The 17,747-nt window shown below is 45.8% G+C and overlaps 1 protein-coding gene across 1 annotated transcript; it reads left to right on the forward strand.

The window, feature by feature from the left end:
* Positions 1-10,968: 10,968 nt before the first annotated feature.
* LOC135169364 (uncharacterized) lies at positions 10,969-16,529 on the forward strand. The gene is made up of 3 exons (XM_064134307.1): positions 10,969-12,496; positions 12,563-15,976; positions 16,039-16,529. Exons 1-3 carry the CDS (start codon positions 10,969-10,971, stop codon positions 16,527-16,529), a joined length of 5,433 nt encoding a protein of 1,810 aa, XP_063990377.1.
* The last annotated feature ends 1,218 nt before the right edge of the window (positions 16,530-17,747 follow it).

A 17,747-nucleotide genomic window follows, 5' to 3' on the forward strand; every position in this document is an offset into this window, starting at 1 on the left:
GCTCGCGTCCCTGCTAGTTACCAGCAGTGCCACATCATCCGCATATGCCACTGTCCTTACCCCCAGCTCCTCGAGTCCAGTGAGGAGGCCGTCGACAACGAGGAGCCACAGCAGTGGGGAGATAACCCTCCCCCCCTGCGGGCAGCACCTTCACGACGCAGTAGTTCGGAGCACGGCGGCTATCCATTTAGTGACCGAGTGCTCGATCCCAAATGATGCTAGGGCTTTCTCCATCATATCAAAGAAAGTGTTTGAATTATTGTGAGGTTCCGGGATGATTTTGGGCCGGATGGGATGGTGGGTGAGGAAGTTCCGGAGATGGCGAATAATTGGCACTTGGTGTGATGAATGCTCCGATTTATTTGTTTAAATATATTATACACTGTGTGCACTCCGAGGTGTTGAAACTATTCATGATTTAATAGTGGACTGTATTTTCCGCCGTGTTTAACTTGCCGATCTAACCCCGTTGGTTATCCGATGGTAGCCAATGATTCCCCGGTGCAATTTCCGTAAGACACACCGTGTGTCCTATCCGAATGCTAGATGATGGCGTACTGACCATCGTAACGATCCCGAGATCGATCGTGACCTCTCGTTACGATGGTCAAGGGTGATTGGCCGAGGTCATCCGGTTGGTCAACGTGACTTTTGACCGCGGGATTTTGAACAGGAAGTATTATCGAAGGCCCTTCTATGTCTATAAAGACACCCAGGGTATCCTCCCTCCTTTCCATTACGTTTTCTATTATGGCTACCAAGTGGTGCAGCGCAGTCTCAGTTGATCTGCCAGCTTGGTATGCATGTTGTGAGGAGCATATTTGGTTGGACCTCAGTGCCCCCTCTTTAATGTGCCTGTCGACCAGCCTTTCCAGCGTCTTCAACACGAAGGAGCTTAGACTGATTGGTCTGTAGGCTTTCGCATTGTCATAGCTGCATTTACCTGGTTTGGGGATAAAAACAACTCTGACTTCCCGCCACCTGCCGGGCACATAGCCCAATGCTAGGCAGGTCCTAAGTGCGGGTAACACTCTGCGCAGGAGCAATGGACCCCCTCTTGGCAAGAGGGCCGGATGTATCCCATCCGGACCCGGACTCTTGTACATTTCGAAGGAGTCCGTCCCCCATCGCAGTCTGTCTAGCGTTACTATTCTTGCGACTAGCTCCCAGTGGGGATCCCCGCCTCCTGTTCGCGTCCAGTCCGCCTCACGGCACTCTCCCGGGTGCTCTTTAGTAGAGTCCGGAAAGTGCGCGCGAGCCAGATGCTCAAAGCCCTCTCGCGGTTCTGTGATGGTCTCTCCGCTTGTCAGCGTGATTCCACCCAGCCCTTGTGCAGGCCCCCCCCAGAAAACCCTGCGAAGCCTGGAGACGCTTGATAGTGCCTCCAGTTCCTCACAGTCTGATCTCCAGGTGAGTTCCTATGATTGCTTTATGAGCCTCTTGTACTCCCTCTGCACATTTCTGAACAGAGTCCAGTCTTCGGCTCTCTTGGATTTGTGCGCTCTGTTCCCGAGTCTCCTGGACTGGCTTCTCAGCCTGTCCAGTTCACGACTCCACCAAGGCACTTTGTTTCCTTGCCTGCATCGTTTAGCCGGGCATCCCATCTGGAAGGTCTCGGTCAGGGCGACGTGGATTCTCTCCGCCTCGTACTCCAACCTGTTATCTCTGCGGGGCCTTACGCGTCCTACCCTGAGCCTTTCCTCCAGGTTCCTCTCAAAGGAGTCCCAGTCGGTGGCCCTTGGGTTTCTACGCAGGCGCTGCTGCTGTAGTTTCGCACAGCCCTTAATGCTAAATCTAATGCTCCGATGGTCGGAGAGTGTGTCCTCCCAGTCTACTCTCCAGTCCATGCATCGCCCCGCCAGCCGGCGGGTGCACATGGTTATGTCAATGATACATTGACAACGCGAGGTGACAAACGTAGGCCTCGAGCCCGTGTTTAGGATCTCCAGGTCCACGTCTGCCATAAATTCCAGGAGAGCAGTGCCCCTGTCATTACATCTTTCACTGTCCCGCACTACGTTCTGTGCATTTGCGTCGCACCCTATGATGAGTGGCAGCTTTTTGGCTCTGCAGCGATTCACCAAATCACGCAGTTCCTTGGTAGGTGGTGGCGTCGGTGAGTCATGTGAGAAGTAAGCCGAACAGAACACAATGTCCTCCGCTCCTGCCTCGCCCCGAAGTCGCACGACAACCTCCACCAAATCTCTGTGGCAGAAGTTAGCCATTCCCCTGGCTCCGCACGCTGTTTTGACAGCAATGCAGGCCCTGGGGCCCAGGTCGCCCCGTCATAGAATAGCTCCTCCTCGCCTCCAGATAAGCGTTCAACCGATCCTCCGTGATGCCAGGGCTCCTGTATAAGGCATATGTCTGTGTCCTCCACCGCAAGGCTGCGACTCGGCAGGGCAGTCGCAGCCTTGCAGTGCTGCAAGTTAATCTGGGAGCAGTGGACTAGCAGTGAGACTAAGCCATCTCCCCGCATCTCGTCTTCTGCTCCTCCTCGCCTCGCCAACCTGGCCATTGGTGGGCCTTTATGCAGGGTCGCCTGTTGGCCCCCTTACCTGCCCCGTGTGAGATGACCCCGGCAGTGCCCGGATGAGGGTCCCTTGAGACCCCGTTCCCGCCGAGCCCCCCCTGACCAGAGGCGGCCTTCCTCTACGGCCCTTTGTACGTCCGCTCAGCGGTGGTCGTGCAACAGCAAGGGGGTCCCTCTGTAAGAGGGAACCCTCCTCGCTCTCCCGCACTCCACCCTCGCGGCCGCCTTTCTCGGCAGTTACAGGGGCACCCTCCGGACCATCTGGTCCAGTTGGTCCTCCTTTCCGCCCGCCCTCATCCCCTGACCAGGGGATGAGGGCGGGCGGTTGGTCAGGGGCCAAAGTTGGTCAGGGGCCGCTGTCCCTGGAGCGCCTTTCCTCTCGCTCTCCGCTGGGTCTCGTAAAAACGGACCCGGCCGAGGCAGTAGAAAAGGGCCATCTCCAGACCCTTCAGGACCTCTAGGGTCTTAGGGTCCGCCCCCAGCACCAGGTTCAGTCCCTCGTCCCCGTTTCGGCAGTCCCAGACTCACCACTTACCAGTGGTGAGGCTTTGATTTTGCATTCAGAGCCTCTCAAGGGCCACAGCCACTCCCACGGGTTTTTCCGGGAGAAAGGCCGTTACCCTGATCAGCTTCTGGAGCGCTTGCTTATCCATTAGGCTAAGGGAGCCCCTCCTCAGGGTGCCAGAGTGAGAACCACGGCGTTCAGCCAGGCCTTCGACCGACCATCCATGCATGCCACCTATAACACTCCATCCTCGTACCGGTGGCCATCAAAGTTCGGGAGCTGACCGTCGAGGTCAGTCCCGAACAGTGCTGCAACCAGCGCCTCCTGAACCAGGTCGGCCTGCTCCCTCGCCAGGGAGAGCTGTGGGTAGCCAGTTGGCACTACGGCCACCCTGCCTCCACCCTTCGCCGCCTCCCTGAAGGAAGCTGCCCCCAGCCCTTCCATCGCCCGCACCCTCTTCGTGGGCATGGCCACATCTAGGGGAGTGGAACCAGAGGACCTGGGCCTCTTGGGCCCTGTCCCCTGTTCCTCCTTTCCCTCTGATGCGGTCGCTACCTGCGGGGATTGCAGATCCCGCGAGGCCTCGGCTTTCAGCCCAGCCTGGCGGGCCCTGCATTTCTCCGCGCCCGTCTGCCCTTTCTTTCTTTTACCGTGGGCGGGGTCAGCGACAGCGGGCCCACCAATGGTAGGCCCCTGTGAGGCTGCCTCCCCCTTCATCATCATCCGCGCTGGTTCCCCTTCTGGGGCCCTAGCGCCGATCATCATCTCCTCTGCCCTGAATGCCTCTGTCGTTCCCTGAGGGAGGGCACCGTCATCGGCGTTAATATTTTTATTAAAAATCGGATCCATATAAATCCCACTAGTTTCCAGGAAACAAGAGTCAACCCCCGCAGAGCATGGATACGGGGGTAAGGCATGAATACATCGCTGCCTGGTTCCCCAAGGGTATCGTTCGGGACACTGTTCCCCAGTGCCATTCAGCCCTCGGCACGATTACTTCCACCTTGGCTCGGGGAGTCTGGTCCGCGGCGATGCCTTGGGTCTTCCTGACGGGTCTTTACTCCCGTAGGTCGACGATATAGCTGTCGCTAGCCGGGTTCCGAAGTTGGCACCACGATCCTGGATTCACGTGCTGTTATCCAGCCTCCTGTCTCCGTTCCCGAGGTGCCACCCATTCTCCGGCCTTCCTTCTATCCCCCACCTGGGGACGCGCTCAGTCGGTGACTCAAACCGTCCCCTTCGTCTCGTCTATAGAGCACGTCAGGGGTAAGATGTAATAAATGTTTATTCAATAAAATTACCATTTTCTGTCAGAAATTCGTAATACTTCATTTTTTCATTTAGCTATATTTAATTCCTGTAATAATATCATCTTCTATACATAGTACTTGTACACACACGACGTTTCACATCTGCCAGGCGTCCCATGATGGCTTACATTTTTTTATTATATTGAGTCACGCGTGTGTCGCAGATTTTTTGGCTGCCCACCCCCCTGTCGCGATTTACCGATCACGTCGGGCTCACCAATTATGTAGCGGAGATTGGTGTCTACACTACATATAGGGTGTCCCAAAACTGAACGTCCAAACTTTAAACTTCAGTTGGCGGTGAAATTTTGGATCGAAGAGTCCTGAGCGACTTTTTGATCAGACGCACCCTCTTCAACTTATTCAGGGTTGAAGTTGGATGAATCAGGGGCGCGGGCTAACCGGTCGCACGACGGTGAGGAAATCGTGCGAGTGTGGTGGTGTCCCCACCATGCGGTACTACTTGCCTGCGGCGGCAGAAAGAGATGACTGACGGCGGTGGTTAAGATGATGGGGAGGGAAATGAAAAAAATAAACACAAAAAAAAAATTAGCCATTCATCATTCTTTTGAAAGAAAAAATGAAAATCTCATACAGGGCCAATGGGGCTTTAGAACATTAAATCGCCGGGTTTTTTTCCAGCGCTGTAATTTTCAACGCTGTTTTTTTCTCCTTTTTCATTAGATTCAGGGATGGAATGGGCCTCAAGCGATGGGGAATTTATTCCTCCATCTAATGCCCTTGGTTTCATCCCTTGGCATTAATTAGGGGAGGAGTAAATAATCTCTATGAATTATCAGTATTTTCAGTACTGAAAATATTGAGCTAGATAGATCCCTTTGAAGGAGACAAATCCCTAAAATTATTTTTAACCCGGCCGAGAGAAATCAGTTAGTAACCAATTCTTCACGGCTAAGGTTACAAAGCTGACTACCAAAGATGGAATATTACGTCTCTATGTTAGTGGGGAAGATGGAATGGGAAAAAGTTTCTTAATTGAAGTGATTCGGACTTGCATTAGTCAAGTATTTAATCGAAAAACATCAGTAACAGCCCCCACGGGTATCGCAGCTTTCAATATCAATGGACTGACTATTCATAGATATTTCCAGCTCCCCATAGACCATGATGACACACCGAAATATGTGCAGTTATCTGATAACTTATGGAAAGTTATGAGCGAAGAGATGCGTGATGTAGAACTGATAATAATTGATGAAATATCAATGGTTTCGAATACTACATTGTTGTATATCAATCAAAATTTGAGTTACCATAGGAGATGCTTTGGGAGGATTGTCAGCTATAACAGACGGTAACACAATTTTTTCCTGTTCTCTGTTTTGCTTTTCACTTTCACTTTTGACAGGTTGTGATATTTTCATGTTGGCTGTTTGAGGTACTGGTTCGCTTGCCGTTGATGCTTTTCTTTCTACTCCTATCTCATTAGATCTAGTAATCAGATATGTATCTTTATCGTCATCTTCAGCATTTTCAATATGCAGGGCCTCACAGTTGACTTCATCATAGTCTTCTGTATCGCTCTCTCCGGAATCGATCTCATATTCAACATCGTCATGGGTAAACCCTTTTATTAAATTTTGAGCTGATTCAGGTAGTTCGATTTCGGCATACAGTGGATTATTACATTGTAACCATTTTAGAGCCATAAAGACCTTCTCCAAATCGACCAATTTCTGCCAAATAACCTTAGCTTTAGTAGGGATTCCTCTGATTAAAATGTACAGCTCATGATCTTTATTAATAGGAGCCGTAGTTGAGGCTATCTTATTGAGGGTTTCTTCCATTGGTAGTGGTAAATGAAAAGTTTGGTCTACAAGTTTCTGGACTCGCATGGTATGAGGTATGTTCCTTTTGTGAACAGTTCCTGACCTCTGCACAACTTGAAATACTTTCGCTCTTTGAATAAGTAGTTTTTCATAATCATTCAAATTTGTAATCTCATCTGGGACATCACGTATATCGTGGTTATTTAACGTACAAATTGGTGGTAACCGATTTTTTCGAAATATTGTCACGCAATAGTTACATACATAATCGCACGAGAATGATCCACGCATTTCAATGAATTTGAACAAATCGACCCAATAGACAGTTTGAATTTCTTTCCGCAAATTCGAAATCCTTCTAACACCAGTTTTCGGATGCAATTTTTGCCAAGAGATGCAAGGATATTCAGCCATAACCCGTTGGTTCAGAGCTATAAAACCATCCTTATACTTGATCTGTATCTTATCTTCGTCCAAATCTTCAACTCCCATTGAACAGGATTCGAAGGACTGTCCGGATTTTTTCATGTCATTTGATATTACTTTTAATTTAGCCAAGTTCATGGATTCTAACGCGTCATCTAAATTTTTCATTTTTCTAAATGTCTCGTTCAGTTTATACAAAAGTCTCTTTGTTGGATTCGGGGTAGATTTAGTTTAAGGGAATATCCGAATCTTACCACAGACGGATAATAACTAAATAATATAGTTATTCGCCGTAGCGTTAGTCAGGGTTACAGAATTTAATATTGGAGCACAGTAGTTAGATGGATGTTATCAAGTGGGACACTGACAGCCAACTGGCTTGTGTCCACTGGGTATTGTTGTATAGTGTTGGGCAAATTTCTCTGGGTGCGTGTGTGTGTGTGTGCTCGCTGTGCTCCTGTGGGCGACTTCAGGTGGTCAGCCCTCAGGCGGTATGTAGCCGCTACATCTTGACATTCCTCAGGGTTGGGAAGTGAGATGCTAACATTTCCACAGCAAAGAATAAAGATTTACACGGATTTTGCTCGATATAACAATGGTGCCGATGACCTAACTTATCTGGTGAATGTTTGACGAAGCAAAGTTTCAGAAATTCTGGAAGAGTACATAATTTTTGCACTGCTAAATCTTCAAGGAACTTTTGATAATCCAGTAGTACATTTTCCTTGTGTGGGACTTGACAGTACACGCCATATACCCATTTCATTCGACGTCTTCTATCTTTCACTAACGGTAAAACATTCACCGCTTGCCCCTTTAAATTCATAATTATTTTTAAAAGTTTCAATCCATCGAAAGCATAGATCATTTCATCGAAATAGGATTCAGTAGATGCTGTATGTCTTGAAGTTCCACATAGATTCGTAGCTCCATGATCATTTTTGTTGCGATGAATTTTGGTGAGATGATGATCTGCGGTTTTGCGGAGTACATCCAGCCAATGATTCAAATTTTTTATATAAGTCTTTCGCTGCTCCATACACCATTTCATTATCTTTTGAGCTTCTAGACTGCTTTCAGCTAAACTAATGCGTTCAATTCCATTGATAACATGCGACAGACGTTCAACATATTGTTCAGGGCGGGATTTGGTCGGAATGTTCTCCTGCTTCACTTTCTGATTTTTGGGAGTCTTTCTCTGAGCTTTTGATGTAGCAGCAGGTTTCTTTAGTTTTTCAATCGATTTGTTTTTCCGCTTGTTCTCGGCACCGTGGTTCTGCACATTCATTGATTGTTTGGTCAATGAGACATTCGGTGTACAAACGTGATTATCATTGCTTCCTTCATTTTTACTTGATTGGGCAGATTTTTTGAGCTCGTTTTCATGAATTGTATGAGCCGTCTCTTCAACTGTGTCATTTTCAACACTGTTATTTAGCAATGTTTCAGTAGTTATTCTCTTCCTTGTTATGCTTAAAATGACTCTGTGGATAAGATTTGTCTAGATTATCTCGTGGGATCATCTCTAATACGGGGGATTCCTCTGTTTCGGTCAGACTGCCAGTACTATCGTTCATTTGCAAAGACACTACATCGGCACGGGTGCGTGCCTCATATGATCTTCGTTCATTTTGTCTGATTCCATACAATGATCGAAGCTTCGATTTATTGTTATTGGAAATTGTTGGAAATGGTTCAATCTCCAATTTCTGGAACATCTTGAGGAGGTGTTCACGCATTCGCACTGTATCATATGGGATGAGTTCAGGTTTTTCTCTGAATAATAAGGATACTGCAAACGCTATCGCAAACACCCCACAATCTACTGCATTAGATTGTTCTTGTACTCGTAAGAATCGTACGGAATTATTTCCAATTTTGTAGAATGGATATAGACGATGCAGAAATTTTTTATGATCTTCATGTAATGATCGTACATTCAGCGAGTCATAAATATAGATATATTTACTATCATAATAAGAACAAATCCAATGTCCAAATTTTCCACTATGCGAATTGTCATTACTGTATAAAATCTGCATATTTTTCTTTGCAAGCGGTACAGGCGTGATATGCTCCGGTCTTTGTAACGATAAAGTATCTTGAAGGCAATAATCTGAGTGATTTGAAACCATGTGTCCAAAAAATCTTATATGTTCATCTTTTAATTGCTCATTCCTAGAAATGATCTCGATCCATACGGCGCCTAAAGGTAACATTGGTTTCTGCACCCCCCGACGTTTTTTATTCAATGGCATATGGTCGGTGTTCTTCTCAGATACGACCATGCTAAAGGTACGTTTCGATGAAGACTTCTTTACCGCGGTGACATCACTTGTATTGTTGCAATCATCGATCTCCATTGCATGTACTTGATTCTGGGATTTGTGCAAGTTAATTTTGGAGACCTGGCCTTGGTTTGGGAACAGCTACTCACGATTTTTATTGGTCCTATTCATGGAGCGTTGTTGGCCATTTACTGGTTGATTCTCTTTGTTCACATTCAACATGGATTCATTACCGATCCCCGGGTGACTGACAATTGATGGGATTTTATTGGAAAATTTACATGACTATGCCGTATTAGTTATCATTGGGAACTGAGAAATTTTTCCACATTCTAAAATGTGTAACAAATTCTCACGCATTTTCGGCACGTCGTATACGATCCCTTCAGGATTCTCCCCAAAAGCGATTGAAACAGCAAATGCAATTGCGAAAACTCCACAATCAAAGGAGTTTGTTTACTGTTGTACTCTATAGAACTTGACACCAACAGTATCAAAGAGATAGAAAGGATATAAAGTTCGTAAATATCGTTGATGACATTCAGCGAGTTTACGTGAATTTAAAGAATCATAAATATGAATGTATTTGCTGTCAAACCATGTACAAATCCACTGTCCGCCGATCATTTTCCAAGCTCCGCGATCTGATAAATTCCCGCTCAAACTGTGCATTAAATGAATAGGACAGGTATTGGGATTTATCAGTTCCATCAATTCGGGTAATTGAAATTTCCAGGACTCCCGAAATTCAAAGTGAAATTGCTTATGAAGTAGATGTGCAAAGTAATCGACTTCATTATCCGATAACCAGCCGTAATATCCACTACCTAATATTGTCTTACGATTGAATGAAGGCATAATTAAATGAAATGGAACAACTTGAAATGGTTGGTTTATATTTTTTTTTATTCAATCACTGTAGATCTTCAATATTGTAACACACAGAAATAGTTCTATACAATATACAATCAATACAATGATGATCATGTGCTTCTAAATCGTTATAATAGCTCTGACGAGTGGAAGAACGCAGCTTGTGGAGAGCTGAAGATTGAAAACAAACAGCTGAGGGGGAGCTGATATGACACTGTGAGCAGCTAAGAGAAAGAGAGCTGGTATCAACAAATTAACAGCTGAAAGAGAGCTGGAAGTGAACAAGAAACAGCTGAGAAAAAGCTGGTATAAATTAATCAACACTAGACAAGGGCTGGAAATGTTCAATGGGAAGAAACAGATAGTGAAGAGCTGATATTTCGATTAATATGACTAATTATGTTTGAAACGTAAACAGAAAATCGCCAGGTTTAGCATCAGAACAATCGAGAAAATTCGGACGACCTTGAGGGCATTGAAATTCGGGGCCAGTTCACGCAGAACAACCTAAAAGCATTCAGTTCGTTACGGAAACTCAATCAGAGCAGTTCTCATCTATAAATTGTGTCTAACGTCCCTATCGAGAAATTAGAATCGGGCGTTTAGATATTTTGTAAGGAACGTATAAGTTCATCGGGTTTTTGAGTACATCATCTATTAAAACCTTATTTTGTAAATTTATCGGAGTGTTAGCAATTCAGCGGATTATTATTGAGATACGCAACGTTATAAATTTCCACGAGCAATAGTTTGTATAATCAGGATACAAGGCTCACGCCTAATAAAAGTACATCAGCAATAGGTTTAGTGGACCATTTGTGTTAAAACATTATTTTCTACCACCAATTGTCCCACTTCCCCTAAATCCCGGCAAAAAACATAGTCACTCCTCAAACATTGGTCCTTCGAGCCGGATAAGGGGCATAGTGAATAATTAGAGTGGTAGAAAACCTCGTGGAAAATCGACGCCACGTCGATTAGAAAATTATCGGGGTTCACATAAGAAAATCAACGGACAGAGATTTCGGGTCAATATTCGTGGTTTATTAGAGTCAGTGCCGAATTCCTTGAGGTCATAAGCTAAAAGTAAACACGGCTCGTTGTAAACACCGTGAGTGAAAAAACGAGGTCCTTCAAATTGGCCGAGCGAACCTAGCCGAGTCCAGCAGACGTGAGACACATCAACACACCGACACAGCGAAGAGCACAGTCGGTCGATAACCTCACACAACGGTCACTTACCATGGACAACCAAATCACGGAGCAGCGCAGCAGCAGCGATTCTCAAGGCGACCAACAATCAGATGAGTCTATTCAAAGTGTTGTTCCAACCATTTCAATATCTGATTTATCTCATAATGCACATTGCAGCAAGGACATTCCGAAACCTATGTCAGAAAATCATCGAGAATCGGAAATTCAAATCAAAAAAAGGATGTCTGAGGTACCCCCGCTAGGACAATTGAATGGATCTCAGCGATTTAAATTGCAACAGATCGAGTTGCATTTAGATACCCTCAATCATACCAATCAAGAACTTCATCAAGCACTGGAGAGTTCAAGTCTACCCCCACTCACATGCGAGGAGTTGAATGGGTTGGAACGAACTATCAACGCGGATTGGAAGGAGATGCTCGACGTTCATACGAGTTTAAGCGACGAGTTAAATCCAACTCAAGAGGACATCATCAAGGAGACCTTCCAGAGCGCAACAGTCCTGAAGAGAGAGTGTCTCAGGATGATCTTTCGTCTAAATGGAGAGTTGCAGAGAAAATCAGCTCAGAGCAACTCAACCTCATCAAGTCAGTTACATCAATTAAAGCGCATCAGCTTACCTCCATTCGATGGGAGGCACTCAGAATGGAAACAATTCAGTGACCTGTTTCAGTCATTGGTAGGAAAGGATCAATCCATCCCGCCAGTGCAGAAGCTGGTTCGACTGAAAGAAGCCCTGAGGGGAACAGCTGCTAGTCTCATATCTACCTTCACAGTTACTGACGATAATTACGAGAAAGCTTGGGAGAAGCTGGTGAGGAAGTACGAGGATCCCAGATTGATCACTCAAGCTCTATTCAATCGAATCCTCAATCTTCCGAAAATCAGCAAGGCAACTGAGGAGAGCCTCAGCTCCAATTCAGCAGCCGCTCTGGAGACAATGGACCAGCTTGTAGCCATGACTGGTCTATCCAAGGAGCAGCTTATCGAACAGATGATCGTACATCTACTCAGGAAGTCGCTGGACACTGAGACATTAAGAGCCTGGGAGCTGTATGTGGACAGCTCTAAGGATTTTCCTACCTTGCAAGAAGTCACTAGCTTCGTTGACTCTTGCGGTAGAGGTATCAACGCTGGCTCTAAGCTACATGCAAGTACAGAGAAAAATCATCTGAGTACATCAGCAATGCATCATCGAAAGAAGAGCGCTCTCGTCGTAGCGAGTGCTCAGAAAGAGCCAGGACAAACCACAAAGGATTTTTCAAAGGACAACTGTGCCTTCTGCAAAGAGGCACACTTCATCTCCAGCTGTCCTAAATTCATCGATCTATCACCTGAGAAGAGGAATGAGGTGGTGGCCAGCAAAAGGCTGTGTTTCAATTGTCTTGGACCACATCTGTTCTCCAAATGTAAGAGCAGCAAGACTTGTTACACCTGCAAGAGACGACACCACACCCTCATTCACGGCGGAAATTCCTACACTGGAAGTGGAGGGGCTGAACGAAGACTTTCCACAGCAGGAGACCAACCAATCGCCGGACCCTCGCATAACGGAAGTGAGTAAAATTTCCTACTCATAATCCACTCGAGCATTCACTGATCGCATTTAAACCACATCTTAGTAGCACGAGAAAATTCATCAACATCAGTCATCAATGAGAAGATCGGTGAGCCAACGGAGAAAATCATCGAGCAGAGCAGTCATCATTCTTCAGGAGATCATCAGCACGTACTGCTTGCAACAGCACAAGCCAAAGCTTATTCAGCGAAGGGCTATTCACTCCTAGCAAGGATACTAATCGATCAAGGCTCAGAGCTATCATTCGTCTCTGACTCTTTAGTGCATCAGCTTCAACTTCAACGGAGGTCATCATCAATAGAAATAGCAGGAATAGGAGGAATCAATTCAGGTCGCACGAGAGGAGTCGTTTCAATACTTCTCCAGGCAGTTCATACCACGCAACAAATTCAAATCCACGCACATATTTTAAAGAAGCTAACAGCAAGACTGCCATCGTTCTCGTGTTCGACAACCGGGATCAACCACTTCCGAGGTCTTCAGCTAGCTGATCCTGGCTATCTTACACCTGGTCCAATAGACATCATCATAGGGGCGGACATCTACGGGCGGATCATCGAAAACAGAGTCGTCAAGCCCAAACAAACTCATCTAGTTGGCCAACAAACGATTTTCGGTTGGATAATAACCGGGCCAATCGAGAATCAAGGTTGTTCACCGAGAGTATCCCTAACGGCCGTAAGGAACTCATCGACCGAACAACTATTAGAGCTATTGCAAAAATTCTGGAGCCAGGAGGAGTTACCATATAACTCACATCAAGAGCTATCACCAGAGGAAATCGAGTGCGAAGAATTCTTTAAACGCACACACTTCAGAGATATCAAAGGACGGTACATAGTGAGACTACCCTTAAGGACATCAGCAAAAGTGCTAGGAGAATCGAGATTCATTGCCTCAAGGCAACTCCAATCAGTCACAAGGCGCCTCAAATCAAACGAGGCCTACGCCAAACTCTACACAGAATTCATCGAGGAGTACGAGTCACTTGGACACATGAGGAAATCAGCGGAGAGCACAGAACCCGCAATAGCCTATTATCTACCGCATCATGGGGTTCTGCGCACAGACGCAATCACAACAAAGTTAAGAGTTGTGTTCAATGGATCAAGTCCAAGTTCATCGGGGTTGTCGCTGAACGACATCCTCTACCCTGGTGAAAAACTTCAGGTTGACACAATGAACGTGCTGACCTGGCTTAGAAGACATCGGTTCACATTTGGAACGGACATCGTGAAGATGTTCAGACAAATAGCAGTGCATGAAGACGATTGGGATCTACAAAGGATTCTGTGGCTTAACAAGAATCATGAGCTCATCATCTATAGACTTACCACAGTAACCTATGGACTCAATTGCTCTCCATGGCTCTCACTTCGAGTCCTTCAACAATTAGCCGAAGACGAAGGACATCGCTATCCAGCCGCAGTCGAGACTCTCACCAAAGGCCGTTATGTAGATGACATTTACGGCGGAGCAGACACAGTACATCAGCTTAAAGAAATCGCTTGGCAGCTACAAGGTCTCTGCGAAGCAGGAGGATTTCCTCTACAGAAGTGGAGCACCAACTGCCCAACGGCGCTGGAAGATTTAGGTTTATCAACTAATTCATCACCTATCCAATTCGAGGAGTCTATTACTAAGGTGCTCGGACTGTGCTGGCACCAATCGAGTGACACATTTCGTTACAAATCCAAGGAATTCACCTCACAGACCTTTACTAAGAGATCAGTGCTATCAGAGATAGCCCAACTATTCGATCCATTAGGATTTCTAGCTCCAGTCGTCGTACGAGGCAAGATGATCATCCAGGACTTATGGAGACTCAAAATCAATTGGGATGAATCACTTCCTCAGGAGTACGTTCGAAAATGGAGAAACTTCAGAGAAAATATCAATGAACTAGAGAAGATATCTGTACCCAGATGGCTGAGAATCACATCAAACACATCTGGCACCGAGATTCACGGATTTGCAGATGCATCAACCGTTGCAATGAGTGCAGTGGTGTATATCCGTTGCAAGGAGATCAACCAACCAGCATCAGTGACAATGGTCTGCGCTAAAACAAAGGTGGCGCCTCTTAAACGTATGACCATCCCCAGACTCGAGTTAACCGCAGCTGTACTGCTCACTCAGCTAGTGGTCACAACGCAGAAGATGCTGGAATTAACAGACGAGAAAATGCACCTATGGTCTGATTCAGCAGTAGCACTGGCTTGGATCAGGAGTCACTCATCACGATGGAAGGACTTCGTTCAAAATCGAGTAAATAAAATTCAGGAGTCACTTCCCACCGCTACCTGGAGGCACATCAGTGGAAAAGACAATCCAGCTGACTGCGCCTCCAGGGGAATAACAACGAGGGAACTATCAGAGCATAAACTATGGTGGTCAGGACCCGAGTGGCTAACTCAAGAGAATGACCACTGGCCATCATCACCAATCGACATTCCAGAGGAAGCAGCAATAGAAGCAAGAGCAACTCCAGCTCATCCAGCAACAGCAATGCAGGTTAAAGAAATTGCGGCAATCCTCAATAAATACTCAACACTAGAGAAAGTCCTACAAGTATCAGCCACAATAAGTAGGGCAATCAAGAGATTTAGAAGAGAAGAGGTCCCCCAGTCACCTGTCCTTACAACTCAAGAGCTAAACGAGGCCAGGATATTCTGGGTAAAATTAACACAAACTCAATATTTTGCCTCTGCTTACAGGATACTTGTGAGAGATCAACAACTGCCAAAAAATCATCCAATGGCTAAGCTGACGCCAATAATCAATGAAGAGGGCATCATCAGGCTTGGTGGCCGCCTCAAAAACTCTCTATTAGATCCTGACGAGATTCATCCAGTTATTCTACCTCGTCAGTCTCGCCTCACCACATTAATTATCGAAGAAGCTCATCGGAGAACCCTGCATGGTGGCACTCAACTAACACTAGCCTACACCCGCCAGAAATATTGGATCATCGGAGGACGAGGAACGGTACGCGCGTATATTTTACGCTGCGCCATTTGCACCAGGCACCGAGCGAGAAGGGCGCAGCAACAGATGGGCCAGCTACCAGCCGTAAGAGTATCACCGACGAGAGCGTTTCTCCACACGGGAGTGGACTACGCAGGACCCCTTCCCATCCTCAAATGGCGACCCACAAACGCTCAACCCTCACGGGTACATATTGCAGTATTTGTGTGTTTTAGTACATCAGCAGTCCATTTGGAGTTGGTTACAAGGGAAACGGTAGAGGGATTCATCGGAGCCTATAAGCGATTCACCGGAAGGAGAGGTATCCCAAAGGTCATGTACAGTGACAACGCAACAACGTTCACCGGAACGTCCAAGGTTCTCACCAGGCTCTACAATCAGCAGACCGAAGAAAATCAGCAAATCCAAGCTGCCCTCGCCACGAATGGGACCCAGTGGAGCTTTTCACCGCCTAGAGCCCCCCATTTCGGTGGAAAATGGGAGGCAGCCCAACGTCGGATGACCCAGAGGACCTACAAGCGCTCACCCCAGGACACTTCCTGATCGGTGAGCCTCTGCAACTAGTTCCAGAGCCATCACTAGTCAATGAGAATCCTATCAAGCTGCAGAGATGGAATCTAGTCACGCAGAAGGTTCAACAATTCTGGGCCAGGTGGTCCAGAGAATGCCTTCAAAGATACCAGGCCATCTACAAGTGGAATCAACGGAGAGAAAACATCAAGGTCGGGGACATGGTTCTCATGGTAGATGAGGACTATCCACCCGCACAATGGCAAATAGCAAGAGTTATAGCTGTTCATCCAGGAGCTGACAGTTTAACAAGAGTAGCAACTGTCAGAACATCAAGAGCAGTCGTTCCAACAAATCAGAGCGGCACACCCATCATCGAGAGAGTTAGCAGCACGAGTATGACGTTCAAGAGACCTATCGCCAAGCTCTGTCTCTTACCGACGGATCCACCACCAGCAGAAACTCCTCCAGAAGATGAGCCAGAGCCAGAGCCAGAGTTAATCGACGAGTAAAATTCAACGAAATAAATTCATATGAACATTTATCAAAACGTATTGAGAGAATTATCAAAGAAATTCATCATCCCTGATGATGAATGCCCCCGGGATGTTTGAAACGTAAACAGAAAATCGCCAGGTTTAGCATCAGAACAATGGAGAAAATTCGGACGACCTTGAGGGCATTGAAATTCGGGGCCAGTTCACGCAGAACAACCTAAAAGCATTCAGTTCGTTACGGAAACTCAATCAGAGCAGTTCTCATCTATAAATTGTGTCTAACGTCCCTATCGAGAAATTAGAATCGGGCGTTTAGATATTTTGTAAGGAATGTATAAGTTCATCGGGTTTTTGAGTACATCATCTATTAAAACCTTATTTTGTAAATTTATCGGAGTGTTAGCAATTCAGCGGATTATTATTGAGATACGCAACGTTATAAATTTCCACGAGGAATAGTTTGTATAATCAGGACACAAGGCTCACGCCTAATAAAAGTACATCAGCAATAGGTTTAGTGGACCATTTGTGTTAAAACATTATTTTCTACCACCAATTGTCCCACTTCCCCTAAATCCCGGCAAAAAACATAGTCACTCCTCAAACAAATTACAAAGTAAAGAGAATTAAAAGAGAAAATAACAGCGTTCATAGAGAATTGAATGGAAACAAAACAAGAGAAAAAAACAGGCAAGGGGAGAAAATGAAAGATGAAACTAATGGAAAGGCAAAGAAGGTGAACAGGAGAAGAGCAAAATAAGAGATTAATGAAAGGAAAAGGGAGTGAGTGGAAAATTCAAAAGGAAAAGAAAGAAAAAATACAAACAAGGTTAAAAACCTGGAAAAATCCTTGGTATTCTGGACTCAGATCACCTAGAATGAAAAGAAAACTTTCGGATGAAGTCTTGAACATCAAAGAATATTCTAATCAGTCGATGATTTTAGTAAATATCCATATGTTATGTCGTCTAACCTTCCCTAGACTAAATCTAACCTGCATTTTCAAGTTGTCGCATTTCAAGAGTCATCCAATATGATAGAATCAGCTGATCCCTGGATGATTTTAGGAAATGTCTTCAAGTTACCTGGTCTAACTCTATCTACACTAAAATTAAACGGTTGTTTCAACGTGCGGCGTTTCAGGATTCATCCAGTGTGATAGCTTCTGCTGATCACAGGATGCTTTTAGTAAATGTGTACAGGGTGACCTGTACACTGCGGCGGATGGTGAAC

This window comes from Diachasmimorpha longicaudata, chromosome 14 (genome assembly GCF_034640455.1).
Source record: "Diachasmimorpha longicaudata isolate KC_UGA_2023 chromosome 14, iyDiaLong2, whole genome shotgun sequence".
Taxonomy (NCBI): domain Eukaryota; kingdom Metazoa; phylum Arthropoda; class Insecta; order Hymenoptera; family Braconidae; genus Diachasmimorpha; species Diachasmimorpha longicaudata.

What these genes read in the sequence shown, in the direction of transcription:
- LOC135169364 (XM_064134307.1), top strand. Translation starts at nt 10,969, where the DNA reads ATGGACAACCAAATCACGGAGCAGCGCAGCAGCAGCGATTCTCAAGGC. An exon ending in CGGACCCTCGCATAACGGAA is followed by an intron (nt 12,497 to 12,562) that starts GTGAGTAAAATT and finishes ACCACATCTTAG; the next exon opens with TAGCACGAGAAAATTCATCA. An exon ending in GCCTAGAGCCCCCCATTTCG is followed by an intron (nt 15,977 to 16,038) that starts GTGGAAAATGGG and finishes CGCTCACCCCAG; the next exon opens with GACACTTCCTGATCGGTGAG.